The sequence below is a fragment of the Crocodylus porosus genome, unplaced genomic scaffold, assembly GCF_001723895.1.
Source record: "Crocodylus porosus isolate Cpor-Errol unplaced genomic scaffold, CroPor_comp1, whole genome shotgun sequence".
Taxonomy (NCBI): domain Eukaryota; kingdom Metazoa; phylum Chordata; order Crocodylia; family Crocodylidae; genus Crocodylus; species Crocodylus porosus.
In genome coordinates, this window is record NW_017728950.1 from 16929106 (window position 1) to 16944862 (window position 15757).

The following is a 15757-nucleotide window of genomic DNA, read 5'->3' on the forward strand; positions in this document are numbered from 1 at the left end:
TTTGTGATCCCCACCAGCATGTGCTACTGGAATTGCTATTTTAATATCAGTAATACTTTACATGGTTTTTAGAAATACCTGGTAGCCTTACTTTGCCTAACTCAATGTTATGTTACAGCATCACCTGGATAAATGCAAAGACAGTGCAGGCCATTCAGAATGTTTAACACTCTCCACAGTTTCCTAACTGGAACAAAATTCCAGCATTATTCAATAGCATTTACAGATTTACAGTCTTTGGCAAAAAAACTAGAAGAGATTTGTTTGAGAAGCTCAGTGGAAACAGGGGTCAGATTCTGTTGTACCCATTGGGCATCTAAATGGACTTAGTGCCTAAGTTTGATTTGATTCCACCCAGTTCAAGTCTTGAAAATCCATTAATGCACCTACTTTTGTGACACACTGGGCACGTCTACACATGTGCTTTAATGAGCAGTAGCCTATTTTGCTGTGCATTAAAGTGTCATGTAAAAAACTGCAATTAGGCTAGCATGCAGTAAAATAGGCTACTGTGCATTAAGTGTCACTTAAAAATCATGCGCATTCATTACTGCACATTAAGGCAGCCTGATCTACATTTCTTTAGTGCCTCACTTTGGAGGTACTAAATTTAATGCGCATTAGAAAAAGCACCTTAACACACATGTAAATGGACTCATTGTCATCTTACCCTTGCGACTGAGTCACAGAAACAGTGAGAAAGAGGAGGACCTTTTGTATTAACTGTTTTTTAGGGACTCAGGCAGGGTAAAATAGAATCAGACTTAGTCCATTTATGTATCTTAATAGGTGGAATAGAATCTGGCCCTAGGAGTTGAAAGAAAAACTTAATATTTATTGTTCTTGAAAAACTAAGGGTCAAACTCCATTCCCAGTGATATCAATGTAAGTTTTGCCATTATCTTCAATAGGTAGCACTACTGATATTACCTTTATTATTAGCACTACTATTATTGCTTTTATTATTATGCTGAGGGCCTCACTTTGCCAAGCTATAGCAAATGTCTGACAGACAGTCCCTGCTATAAAGAGTTTAAATCTAACTGGGTGCATTAGTGAGATGCTACATCCCTGTAGCAACAAGCTACGACAATGTATCTTGTCGATACAGTGATGTAGCATCAGTGGCCACTACTACTGCGCAGTAGGGTCAAAAACAACACATGCACCTCCAGGACTGCACACTACCAACTGCGCAGTCAGCGGCACGTGTAGATGGACCTACTATGTCCTGCACATGTTTTAGTCTAGTTTATATGTTCCTCTTCTGTTGCTCTCTCTTCAATCCCTGACTATTTCTCTGGATAATAATATTGTCGAAAAATAGCCAGTCCATTAAAAAAAATCTGAAAATTGTAAAGTAACATCTTTTCTTACTAGAAATCTCATTCTTTTCCTGATTTGCAGCTCTAGAAAAGATTCTTCTGTTATTTGTTACTTCGAAATGTATGTAATCTGTTTGAATCAGTTTGCTTTATATGAAGAATCAGATCTGTCACCTTATGACCACATTTTGCATGTCAGGACTCATGCCCACATGTAAGACCCCCATATAGGGACAAACTTAGATTTTATTCCATGTACTTTTGGCCCTAGTCCTGCAGGTCATCATTACTCAGAAATCCACTCAGTTGGACTTTTTTAATAAAATAAAAGTTAATCAAGTGCTTAAATACTCTGCTGTATTGGGGCAATAGTGTCTAATCCTGAATTCTTGCTCATAAGAAGTTGTCCTTCAGAAGTCACTGGTATGTCTGGAGGAATTGAGGATGATTCTGAGTCAGGCCCTTTACAAGCAGACTGTTCAGTCAGAGGAAGGTTTGAGTGCCCCAAGAAAGGACTTTTTAGGTTGGAGATCTGGAATTCCATTGCATGTGACATGTTTTACAGAAGTTACCAACCTGAGGTCTGGTACAGGAAAGGAGGGGATGGTACATATACAAAGAATTTTTCTATATTTCCAGTTTCACCATCTTTTTTACCTTTAAGTATTATTCTTGAGACTGTATTTTCCCCTATAACCCTTGGTAAGGGTTGATTCCCATTTTGCTAGAAAGCCAAATTATAAAAGCAAATGATTAAACTCACCAAGTGGATAAAGGACTATAACACAGGAGCAGAGTAGGGTATGAGTGTTCAGTACAGTGCCCAGTACCTGAGCTAGACTCCTGTTTGGGGTGACTTCCTTGCTGATTTAACGATTCTCAGGAATCTCTGTGCTGTACCACAGTATACAAATACCCAGCACACAGTTCCCCATCCTATGTAATATGACCCAGATGCATGTGCACACTATGTGTAGGTTATACTATATATAACAATTTCAAAAGTGTCTAAGTGACTTAAAAGCCTAGTCTCATTTTTACAAGTGACTTTGGCACCAACGTTAGATTTTTAAGTTATTTAGGCACCTAAAGACAAAGAAAGGTGCCTCTTGAGAATATCAAAGAAACCTAAGTCCAACTCCTCAGGGGTATTTAAATATTTAATGCCTATTGATTTTCCCAGTGGTAAGGGTCCTGGGTGCCTTGGAAAAGCAACTAGCTGCCTTTCTACATCTGTGGGCAACTAAATACTTTACAAATGTGGCCTTTAGGAGCTGGAATCCCACTGACTGGGGGCAATGATGCTTGGGCTCCCAAACATTGAAATCACTTTTTAATGAGGGAGTTAAGTTTATGGATGCTTTAAAAATGTTTCCCATTCACTGCTGGCACTGGACCCTGACAGAAGCTGCCCCATAGGGTCTGGCATGGTGTGAAGTAACTCTGGACAACCCAGTACACTACAGTGACTACCCAGATGGTCTTTGGGGCAAGTGGAGGAGAGTTGTGACACACCACATCTGCCTGCCTCATGCAGAGGAGGCTGGGGACAGAGGAGCAAGCCCAGTCCAGCTTTTGTGGCAGCTACTACCCTGAGGAGAGCTGACTGAGAGTCCATCCCATACAGGTAGCAGCCTTTGGGTGGCAGATTTGAGCACAGTCTCCTTGAATATTAATACAGCATTACTATTAATTAATGATATTAATGAATATTAATTATACCATACTCCTTCTAAATAGAATCAAGTCCATATGATTACAGCTTAATTAATCATGATTATTAGCTCCATTCAAATAGGCGGCAAACATCCCTGCTGTTTCAAGTGCTTGGGTGCCCTGTTCCTCCTGAAATGAAGATATTTACGTACAGGAAGCTCTAGAATGCTCATTTTGACAACTGGAGCACCTCAAATAAAGTTTTTCCCAGCTTCAGTCCTATATGTCTGGGTCCTATTTCAGGGACTTAAACATACTTGGCACACACATCAGTGACAAAGCTCTTGGTGTAGAACTGGGCTACCACTCAGTAGTTCCTGCCTCTTAGTTCTAAGACCCAGAGCCACAGCTTTGTTCAGAAGCCCAAGTCCAAGAGCAAGATGGGAGAGACAGACAGAAAGTCAGGCTCTATCTCAGGAATTAGTTGGTGACACCATCTGTTTTCACCTAGCAGGCAAATGCGTGGAAGCAGCATGGTTATGTGGATAACCTGCAGGTGGGGGCTCCGGAGATGTGGATTCTAGCCTTGGTTTTGCCACTGGCTGGTGAGAGTGACCTTGGGCAAAGTGCTTCCCCACCCCATAAGGTAGTTGATGATGCTGACTGCCTTGGTGAAATGCTTGGGGACCTGTAGGTGAAAAGCAGTATAAAAGAACAAGGGCCCTTTTTGTGTTTACTGCTGAATTTTGGTAAGTAATAGAAAGACTCTAGCAGGAACAGAAAAAAAATTAGCAGAGAGTTGATTTGACATAAAAGTGGGGTTGACTGAAAGATAAACAGTTGCCTGGGAATAATTGTTAGGCTTCTTTTTCCTCAAACAAATGCAGAACCACACTATAACTTTACACAGTTTTTTCAGGAATAAAGTTTTGGCATTTTTTTGTGAACATCTCAATGTGCAAAAAAAAAAAAAGGTGGGGGGTATAGGAAGGCACTGGAAATCTAGCTTGTTAAATAGCCACAGGGGAAATCACTACCCCAGCATTCTGTCAGAACTGGACATAAACCATACTCACATACTATGAGAAGCATGTCAGTGAACTATATACTGTTTTAGTAAAGACCACTCAACAGTCAGTATTAAGGGCTCACTCTTCTTTCCATTGACGATAATGGCAAACTATGCATTTACACCACTGGGGGAAGTTTCAAACCATGTATTCTCCCATTAACAATACATTGTCACTGGAGTTTTTGACACAACTTTCCCATTGCCTTTCTTGATAATCCCCTCCAGTAAGACAGCACTCACACTTTCTTTTACAATTCTTCATCTTTCTATATCACATGCAGGGCCGGAAAAGATTCTGCTTTAGTGCAATCTGAGAGTAACTCTGTTAACATAGGGAATTACTCCTGCTGTTCACTCAGGAAAAAGAGAGCAGAAGCTGGTCTGTAGTCCCCACTTATGCCAATGTCATCACTGCATGTTGACGATTTGCATTGGTCCAAGGATTTTTGTGTCGAATGCCACATGTCATTTGGTGTACAGTTTTCAAAAGTGCCTGAGGTCCAGATCCTCAAAGCTATTTAGGTGCATAAAGTCCTGTTTTAACGGGAGTTAGGTTATCTGAATAAGAGATGCCTAAATATCTATGTGGGCCCAAATGATTTAGAAAAGCTCAATATTATAAAGTGATCCAGGGCCAGAATTTTTAAGGCATTTAGCTGCTAAAGTGGCAGGTAGACAGTTAGCGGGATTGTCAAAAGTGCTTACCTGCCTGACTTCCACTGATTTCACATGGAATCAATGGGAATTAGGCATCTAAAGGCCTTAGCAAATCTGGGCTTTTAGCACTTCTGAAAATTTACCCACAAGTTTACCTGCCCACCTGCCCTTTTTTTTCTCTGGTTTGATGTAATAATCCAAGGAAATGATGTTTTATTTCTGAGCAAAGTATCTCGAATTGACAGAATCATGTCTGATGCCCTGTCCACACGCAATGCTGTTATTTACCTGCAGTTTCTATAGTGTGCATGCTTAGCAGTAAGTAGCCATTTGTTTCTTTATAACTGCATGCAGGATCATACGGACCAAGGTACAGCAGCCGCCTAACCAGCAAGTACCAGCCTCTAGTCACAGCATAGGTAAGGAAAACTTTTTCTATACTGAAAATAACATAATAGCATACGAATATTCTAAAGAACTTTTAATCATTCTTATGGACAGATAATTCTGCATAAAACACTTCAGCACACGTACTAATGCGCCTTCTTTGTCATTCTCCAAGGGCTGAACATGGTAAATGAATTTTATAAATACTGCTAAAAGGTTTTGAATTTTACTGATTATTATGATAAATAGCTTTCACCATGAGACAGAAAATTGAAATCTAAACCAAAAACCCCCACTAATGGGGGTCTATAGAATGTCAGATAATTAAAGTAATAAATCAAGAAAGGGATACTTATTCATAACATTTTCTGCATCATTAGTCAGTAAGTAGTTTTGAATGTGTTTTTTCTTTTATCAACCATCCCTTCCATAATCCTTTGTGGACCTGCAGTCTTGAGTGAAGAGGTAGCAAAACTTTCCAAACTTTCTCTGCTTATTCTTCCCTGCTGCTCCCCAATTCAGATGCAGGCCATCAGTATTCAGCTAAGAGTTATTTGCCCTGCTTGGGTTTTGATAGAACACACATCTGGAGAGAGTCACCCGATCAGCATACATATTAATTTTGTCTATGAAGCCTATGGTTTCAGTTCACACAGTGAATGTGTGATATCTCTCTAAATGCTGTCCTAGACAGCTGCTTGTATGCTGCTTGTGCTTTCTTTATACACATTTTATCCAAATGGTGAGGTGGAACATTCCTCAAACAAAATATTTTTTTTGCAAGCACAGTTTATGGAAGGCAGAGCTGGACATTGTTTTCTCCACTTGAACCAGAAGTTTGGTTCTCCTGTCCATTCATTTCAGGAGGTGAAATTTGTATTGGATTTCTTGGTAGACAGGTGTTCCTTGGCAGTTTCCTCGATTGAAAGCCAGGGAAGATGGTTGGGTTGTGAGGGCATGAGAGCAGTGTCCAGGAGGTGTGAATTCTCTCCCTAGCTTTTTCCAGAAGAGTTTGGGAATTTTACTAGGTCGTTATTGAAACACCCCTATTTATGGCCCCTTCTTCCACAAATATTCACTGGGAGGTAAGGTACTACTTAGCGTGAGTGAAGATGACAGAATTGGGCCATTAATTAGTTCATGCGTTAGTGACGTTCTCTGTGAAATGGGGATAATACATATTCATTTGAGGAGGTTGGGAAACTGAACTGAATCCTTGGGAACTGCTTTGAGATAGCAAATGCCCAGTCTGATTCTTACAGCTGTATGAACCAAGCCAAAACCAATTATCCTCTGTCTGAATGTCTTGAACCTTTTTACCTAGAAATGCCTATGAGATCCTCAGCAAGTAGTCTGAATGATAGTTTAAGGACAGATTCTTCTGCCATTAAAATCAATGGTGCAACTCCCACTGCCTTCAGAGGACTTAGTATTTATTTATGCATGGGGAAATCCTAACTGCAATTTGATCTGCCCATGACTGAATCCAAATGGCTCATCTTGATGCTACTGCTGTAGCATATAAGTGGGCTGCTGATGCTGGACTCTCCTTGCCATAATGATGCAAGCGTTAGTTGCTATGGAATGGCAATGTGTTAGCCCATCCCTTTCCCCATCCACTGCCACATTACTCTGGGCTCTTGGCCTGATGTTGCAGAGGATATGTGTCTGCTCAGATCATCCCTGACCATGGAGTGACTGGTAGTCACTTGTAGAGAACCTTAGAGTGCACATGGGCACAGTAACAATAACAATGACAATCCTGGCTGGCAGCTCTAAACTTACATAACTAAATAATACTTCCCTCCCCTCCAAGATAGCACCAGTGTTGCAGTTGTCTTGCAGTTTCAGTTCTAACCAAGGAAAACTGCTTTCATTCACATCCCATACAGCTTCTGGGTGTGCCAGCTCTACCTGGGCTATGCTGTTTGCTTCTTCCCCTTCTGGCTTGTGGCGTGTAGCAGGTCTCCTTGTTACCCTACCTCTAAGTGGTCTTTCAGTCACTGGAGACCTACAGCTTGGGTGCAACTTGTTTCTGCCTACAAAATCCAGATAGTACATTGACTATTTCTCTTCACATTCCTGTGCTGTATGTAAATATGGCTGAAAAGGCTGTGGCAGACAGATTAAGTGATGAACCCAAGATTACAGATGGAGTTTGTATTGGAACATGAAGCAGAATTCCTGGCTCTGTCACTAACTCCCTCTGTATCCTTGGTCAAGTCACTTAACTCTGATGTCTCAGTTTCCTGAGGAGGTATACTAATATTTATTTTTCTGCTTCATAGGAGTTGTTTTATGAGCTAATTTATTTAGACTTGATGATGTGAAGTGCCTTATGTAAGAGCTAAACATTAGATCATATTCAGGGCAAACCCAATTCACCTCTTAAAGCTGAAAACTGATAATTAAACACCTAGACAGTATAGTTTTGTCTTTCATAGTTTCATAGTTTCTAGGGTCGGAAGGGACCTGAGCAGATCATCTAGTCCGACCCCCTGCCATGGCAGGAAAGAATACTGGGGTCAAACGACCCCAGCAAGATGTGCATCTAACCTCCTTTTAAACACCCCCAGGGTAGGAGCCTGCACCACTTCTCTTGGAAGTTGGTTCCAGACCCTAGCCACCCTGACCGTGAAGTAGCGCCTCCTGATATCTAACCTAAACCTACCCTCTGCCAGCTTGTGACCGTTATTCCTGGTCACTCCTGGCAGTGCTCGGGGGAACAGTGACTCCCCCAGTGCCTGCTGATCCCCCCTGACTAGTTTATAACAGGCCACAAGATCCCCCCTCAGCCTTCTCTTTTGGAGGCTGAACAGGTTCAGGTCCCGTAGCCTCTCCTCGTGGGGCCTGCCCTGTTGTCCCCTGATCATACGAGTCTTGAGTAATCATCCTCAAAAGCTTTCTGTGGTAGGAAGGTAGACTTGTACTTTCATCATATTTAACATTCTGTATCATGTTGGGGAATGACACTTCTTCCTTTGCTGTAGGCATTGAAGGATCAGGATGTTTAATACCAAAGATACTAGGATGGTCGGGTTGCCAACACTGCCATTCCAAAGCAGCTTTGGGCTGTGACTTAAGGTTAACTCCATATTGCATTAATTTTTAAATTACTGGTAATGGCTTCCAACATGGTGTTATATTTAATATCACCCAGAATGAGCATACTTTAAAAAGATAAACTCTGGACAAAGCATAGTGTGCACCCTTGTGAGCTGCACGTAAAAACTGTTTGAATGATGTCATAACCAGGCTTCCAAAGCAGCAGTGTGCAGTCAGGATGAACTCAGTGCGGCTTCTGTTTTTATTATTATTGTCGTGCCCAGGAGCCCTAGTCCTGGACCAGCTAGGCACTGTACAAAAACTGAACAAAAAATAGTTCCTGCTCCGAAGTGCTGATAATCTAAGTGTTAGGCAAAGACAATTGAAGGAAGAGTATGAGGAAGCAATGAGACCGTATTGGTTGCCATGGTGGACAATGGGGTCAGCCTGACCACTGTCACCAGTTCTCATGATTTTCTCATGACTCTCATCTCACTTGGTCTCTTTACCTGTTTTGTTTTGTTTTAAAACGTTTTCTTAAAGCCCCAGATGATTACTGAATAAATTACTGAATAAAACATAGTGCTTGTATACATGTTGGACACCCTAAGAAATGCATTTTAGAAGCCTCTTCTCTTCTAAATAAACCCTTATTTAGGTGGTTAAATAATATTTATTCTCTCCTCCAGACAAATGGCCTAACCCAATATTCTCCCATATTTAAAACAGGATATAAAATTTAAGAATTAAAGATGCCACCATGTAGACAGATATACAGGCAATGATAGTTTCTTAAACTTCACCTTTTTGAAATTAATAAAGTACTCCTTTATTCTAGAAAAGTGGTTCTGAACCTATTTGGATGTTAGGTACCCCACCCTAGACTCAAAATACCCATCATTAGACTCGAAGCACCTCTCTATAACTTTTGTGAATTGAGTGACACCCAATTTGGTAAAAACTAATTTATATATTACAGTGCTTAGCTTCTTGCAGAGAGGCCGGAAAGTGGGGATGGGAGATTGGCCAGGCAGAGACAAACCCGAGCCTGCAGTTATCTATTTATTTCCTCACACCTTGCTTATCTTTTCACACCTTGGGACACTTTTCAAAGGATCTCAATGCACCCCAAGGTGCTACAGCACTCAGGTTGAGAATCACTGTCTAGGAAACTATTCATCTGAAATACAAAACCACAAACAATGAGAGGCCATTATGAGACTGTGATTCACTCTAATGAGATCTGCAGTTATCATGGGGAGGTAGTGTCAGACCGCATATTCGGGTAGGATATGCTCTTTTGGGAAGAATAAGATAGATGATCTAAATCACTATTTGTGGTTGTGATAGGGGGCCTTCCTGGGGCTAGATCTCGTGATAGCCTGCCCACCTGCCTAGGGCAGTCTGCCCTGTCTTGGCTGCCATGTTAGCATAATATATTAAGTGGGTGGCTGCCCATTCACTACCCCAGTGTCAGGGGGTGCTATTCACAGCTCCATACCTTCCCTACATCGTGGCCCATGCCTTTCAGATGACATCCAGATTATTGTTGCTCCCCGGCTTCAGGCCGGGACAGACTCAGTACACTGCTGGGCCTCTTTCACACTCAAACTTACTCCTCCCCCCTCTCACAGGGGCCTCTTGCACTCCACCCTTCATTGGGCCACTCTTTACTGTCCTGCTCTGTTGAGCATTCCCACTCAGCCATCAGCTCTGCTACTCTCACTCTGGCTCGCCACATGCAGCACCTCCAGTTTGCTCGAGCTCCTCTACTCTATGTGGCCTTTTCTTGTGCCAAACACTGGGCTGACTCTACCCCTAGCCCCACACTGGGCAAATTGATCCTCATCTCACTCCTGGGTCTGGCCCATGTACTGCCTTTCAAATTGCCCCTCACAGCCCTACTCAGTACACCCCTGGTGCAGCCCTTTAGACTGCCCTCAGCACCCCTACTCTGCACCCCACACATGCACAGTCCTTTGAGTGTCTCTCTGTGTGGGCCTCCATACTAATACTACCTGCCTTGGGGCCTCTGGGGTATCATACCTCTGCTGGGCTCAGCTGCCTCTCTATAGGCATGCCTGGCCCCACTTTGCTCTCACAATTACCCACCAAATGTTGGGGGTCAGGGTTAAGGTGCCCCTACCTGCCTTTCACTGGGAGGGAAGGAGGGGTAGCTGGTCTGGTATTTCTTGGCAGCTGTCCTGCCACAGACAGTCCTGCCAGACTCCCCTTACCTGGCAGGGTGCAGTTTCATATCATGCCCAGGACCAGGAGCTTCCTGCCATCCCCATACCTCCTGCCTTTACCTCCAAGTTGTTCCAGGAGCAATGGTTCAGCTGGCTGATGTTACTCCCTCGGCTGCTAGCAGCAGACTGCTGCCCCAGCCTGTGTGTGCTGGGTCCTAAAATGGCTGCCTGAATCAAGCATCTGCTGGCTGCTTGCCTCCAGCCCTTAAGGTGGCAAGCACCCAAAGGTGCACTGGCACAGTGGCCTAACTCATTCTTTAAAGAACTAAGAGGGAAATGGATCTCTCCATTCATGGAAAATTTTAAGAGCTGGGCTAATGAAGAAAAAAGAATTTGGCTCCTCTCTAACAACTTAGAGCCTGTCCTATAACCTTTAGGTACATTTGTGTTACTTGCTCAAAGAATAAGGGCCAAAATCATATTGAATTCCTTGTTATTCTACTATTTTTTCATTTTATTTATTTTTATGTATCATATACTATATTTAATTTTACTTTTGTTTAAATTTGAAGAATGTGGAATTTTATTGTATGTTTTTTACCAATAACCACGAATCATGTAATTATTATTACTATTACTAACAACAATAACAATAACAATAATAATATTTCTACTGTATCATTTAAGTAAAAGCCATGAATAAACTACTACAACTTAAAGCCCCAGATGCTGGAATTAAACCATTAGGTGAGAATCAAATTTCTCCTGAAAAAAATGAAAGTACATTTCTATCCTTCATCTTTTTAGAGAAAAGGTCAAAATCATCAGTGCTGCAGCATTAAGAGGCAAGCAGGAAAGGCCCATATTTTTTAAATGAATTTTTAAGCCCATCTGACAATTTTTAGTTTGACTAATGGTTTTTGAATGCTCAGTACTTGTGTTCTGCAAACCATTGGTTCTACCAGCTGGTGGTTTCAATGAAAAGTTGGTACCAGGAAACAGGACCCCAGTGGTGCTGAGAGCAGGAAAGTGAACAGAACAAATCCTGACCCAGACACTACTTTGGGTCCTCAAATTGCATTCCTTGCCCACATGAAGCCTCTCCTGAAGGCAGTGGGATTTTGTATACATAAGGAATACAGAATCTCCCCCAATCTGTGAGTGCATGCCCTGCTATATAGGAGGTGACTTTCATAGTCAGATTGTATTAAGGCTCAGAGCACCCAAATGCAAAACTCCCTATCATATCATAGGGTGGTCCTACAGCAAGTGCGGGGGCCTGGCTCACATACACTCTGGCTAGTCCTCATACCGACTGCTTTGCTTTTAATTACAGCCTCCACAGGGTCTGTGACCCAAGTGTCTTCAGTGAACACTGACTCAGCAGGCTCCTCCTACTCCATTAGTGGAATTCTGGGAATTACATCCCCCAGTGCTGAAAGCAACAAACGCAAACGTGATGAAGGTAAACGAGGCTCTTTTGTCTTTGGTGGGTAGCACGTGGTGGAGTTGGATTTTTTTTTTTTGCTTTCTGCCTTACTTTAGATTAACATGGCTAACTACCTCTATGATGTTGTGTGGTATGACATGATTTTGGAACTCTTGGGATGACGGGCAGTCTGTCTATCTTCAGCAAATTACTGATGCTGCACATCTAATGGGTTCACTCCTGCAGTTTTATAAGGTGTATTAGGCAGTTGGGTAAATGGCTCATCAAATATTTCAACATTGTGGATTTTTTTTCTGTCTTAACATATTCCCTTGGAAATTCCATTAACTACCCCTTCCCCAAGAGGAAGCTACTGTTTCTCAGTTAAAATGCATGCAGAGAAGAACAAAGCTGCTACACTTTTGTCTTTCAGGTCATAGGGAAATGTATCATATCATACTATATTATTTAAGGGAGAAGAGCATGTGATTATTTCAATATGGGCTGTGTCATATTTGTATGTGCAAGGGACCATAGTTAACTCGGTCTTTTCCTGACTTTTGAGAGCTCAATTTCACATGCTTCACATATTCTTCATGTATTTTTTGACATATGTCTCTCTCAGTATATATTGAGGGCAAGAGATCTCTATGTCTGTAGATCACTGATAACTAGATACATTGACTTGGTAACAATTGTCCACGGCTCTTGTCTTCAGTGTGGATTAGATGGTGAAGTGGCATGGGCTCTCTCTCTAGCACTGCATTCGGTATTCAGTGTGATTCATTACCTTTCTGTTCCCCTCACTCTTGACATTTTTTAGCAGATGTCACCAGTCTTTAACCCAGTAGGTTGCTTGCCTGATAGCAACAGGGGCAAACCAAATCAGACAATCTTTATTGGTTTATATAGCTGAAGGTGTCATTTTTTTTCCCTGTTGCAATATGGACTTGGAGCAGATGTGCCTTAGTAGGGGACCAGTTGCTTTCACTTACAGTTAAAGGACAGAGTGTTGGAGATTGACATAAGAAACAGACTGCACTATAACTAGAGTGTGGCTTACTAAAGAGAAGTGCAATCAGCTTTTTGAGTTTAAAGTAGCAGACACTGCTGGACAGCAACCTTGCTGTTTTGTTTGCACATTCACCAGTTTAATTCTTGTTGATTCACATTCAGATTTTCCTGGAGTTTAGTGCATAGCTTGAGTGTTGCATGTGGAGCAAATTAACTTATTTTATAGCCTTCTGATGAGTTTCATTCTGTTTAAGGATGAAGAGGCGGGATTGCTGGCAGGCAGTGTGAGACCCCAGTCTCGCTTATATCCCATCTTAAAGAAAGGCTTTACAAATGTCAGTATTACTAGTAGGGTTGTTGGTTGTAGCTGCGTTGGTCTAAGGACATAGGCAGACAAGGCTCTTTGAGCAGATCTTTTATTAGACCAACCTACAGCCCTACCCAACCAACTAAATAGTTGGAAAAATTGTTCTTTGTAAGCTTTTGGGCACAAGCACCCTTCTTCAGGCCTAAAGAGAATCTATTTTTTACTAGTAATTAATTGTTTTGCATTAAGGGCTTTAGATTTTAGAGTTTGCATTTAGAGTTTCCTTGGGATACTTGCAAATGGTGGTTAGAAGATGTCAGATTAAGAGGAGGAGTTCACTAGTGCTGGATGCTGTCAACACATTTCTTGGTGTTGTTGAGTGGTGCAGCATGATACTGTCCTTTGAGGCAGGACAAAGCTTCAAGAAGAGAAGAAGGGAAAAAGAAGAAATGTCTCAGAAAGGAATTTGTGTTGCTAAGTAAGCTTATCACCATGCAAGCAAATGAATATGGGCATTGGCTCTTTAGACAATGCATATAGGAGATGTGCTTGCATGTTGCATACAGAGTGTGTTTGACTAGCATTCATGTATGCTGAACAAAGCATGTATGTGCAGCATGTGGGCATGTAGTGTGCAGTATGTGTTTGTGCAGTGTTCCTTTATGCTGTGTGTGGCAGGTGTGTACGTACAGTGGTGGTGTGTGTGGAACTCATCAGGGCCACATTCCTGAGTGCTCTGCAGGCTACAGATGACTAGACTTGAATAAGAAATTCAAGAATTTTGGAACAAGAAATTCAAATGGGAGCTGGGACTCTTTCCAGTCCAACCATGCAGCTCTTTGTGGGTCAGAAGGCTTTTAAATCATGTTTCAAACAAAGAGATCCTCTTTTCTCTAGTACTTCTTTGCAGAAGGCAAGGGTTGTAACATCTCCTTTCTCCCCCTGGCTGGAGTGGAGAGCAATCTGGGTGACACATTTGCCTAAAGAGGAGGCAGAAAATGCATCTCAGGAGGGGCACCACTACTCCCTCTACTGGCAGTTGGCTGGGAGCCTCAGAAACCCCTGAGCCAGGCTTCTGCTCTTACTGCTGTTTCCACTGCTTTCCCAGCTCAGTCATGGGAGAGGGGAAGTACTAGGGAGCACAGGAAAGACTGCCCCTATTTCCCTTTTCCCTTAATCACTGTGAGTCACCTCCTGACAACAGTCCTTGGTTTTGACAGAAGAACCTGCAAGTGGAAACAGCTGTGCACAAAAATAGCTTATTCCCATTGCATAGTGTACACAAAGCATACACACGTCCCTGCGCAAAGGCACATTTGATTTTGGGAACAGTTGAATGGTCCTGGGTGTTGAGCCTAGGAAAGTAGTTCCGTTGTCCTTACCTGGGTGCAAGCTAACTTCTTTCTAAGGGAACTTGGCCTGAGCAAATTTTGCAGAATCAAGCCTGCAATTTACTGAGTCCCTTTAAGATGGTTTCAGCAGCAAAGAAGGCTGGAAGGAAAGGATGGGTGAGAACAATATTAGCAAGTCCATAGGCAAGTCACTGGTGAACATGTGTTATGCTTCCCCCACTTCGTAGTCCACAGAGGGCATACTGGTATATTGTTATAGTCCCCAGCTTCAGGGGCTTTGGTTCAGGCTATAGCAGGCAGTCGTTTTAGCTCCATAGGTTCCTGGTCCCAGCTCTGCCATAACATCCAAGAGGACAGCTGTCAGGGAAAGCCAGGGGAGAACCAAATCTCTTCTCACTGGCTCAAAGGTGTGGTCTCCATCAGGGCTGCATGAGTTTGCAAATAGCTATTGGAAGAGTCCAGTGGACTCTTGTCACAGGTGCCACCCTCTGGGGATAAAGCACTGGTCAGGGAAATGGAAATAAAATGCAAGACCTGTTCATTATATCTGTCCAGGAATCAGTTCAGTTGCTACCCATAGACTCTAGTGGGATTCTGATCAAATTCCCAGAAACATGCCATCCATGTGATCCAGCCCATGCTGATGTCAAGAGAGATTCTCCATGTGACCCTAGTGCAGTGGTCCTTAACCTTTTTAGATGCATGACACCCCGTGTTAGATCCAAGGCACTCCTTAGAAAATGCCAGCTCTTAGTTTTGACTTGTTTCTTGACTATGGCAAAATAAAAGAGCAATTCTTTTGTTGCAAAGAACTCAGAAAGACCACAGCAGGTTAGAATATTTTTGACACTATGGATTCCTACCTGAAATCTCTGGGTTTATCTTATGACTCACATGTAAGTGCTTGCACGCCTAAGAGTGCTAATATTGAGTAGCACCCTACATAACTCTTAGAAGGTTCTCATGCAGTATGTAACCAGCCCTACTTGCAAAGGAGTGTCCTACCTGCCGCTGTCAGAGACACAGTACAGGACTTAATGGATCCAGCATAGTACTTCTTTTGTTCTTATGTTCTTAAGTCCAGATGTCTGCTAGGTAATCCTAGCAGTGCATGACTTGGGAGCAGTAGACACGCTTAAAACTATTGGCACAGCATATTCATGGAGTAGTTTCAGAGAATGAACATATTCATAGGTAATGTGCCTGTCCACAGACAGATGATAGACAACAACAAACATTTATAGTTTCATAGTTTCATAGTTAGTAGGGTCGGAAGGGACCTGAGCAGATCATCAAGTCCAACCCCCTGCCATGGCAGGAAACA

At 42.4% G+C, this 15757-nt stretch overlaps 1 protein-coding gene across 1 annotated transcript in view; it reads left to right on the forward strand.

Annotated features, from left to right (window-relative positions):
- PAX5 (paired box 5) overlaps window positions 1-15757 on the forward strand; it is a 266844-nt gene that overhangs the window by 21277 nt on the left and 229810 nt on the right. The window contains exons 4-5 of the mRNA XM_019555429.1: window positions 5065-5129; window positions 11668-11796. Coding sequence (XP_019410974.1) covers window positions 5065-5129; window positions 11668-11796 — 194 coding nt within the window. The remainder of the gene's footprint in view (window positions 1-5064; window positions 5130-11667; window positions 11797-15757) is intronic.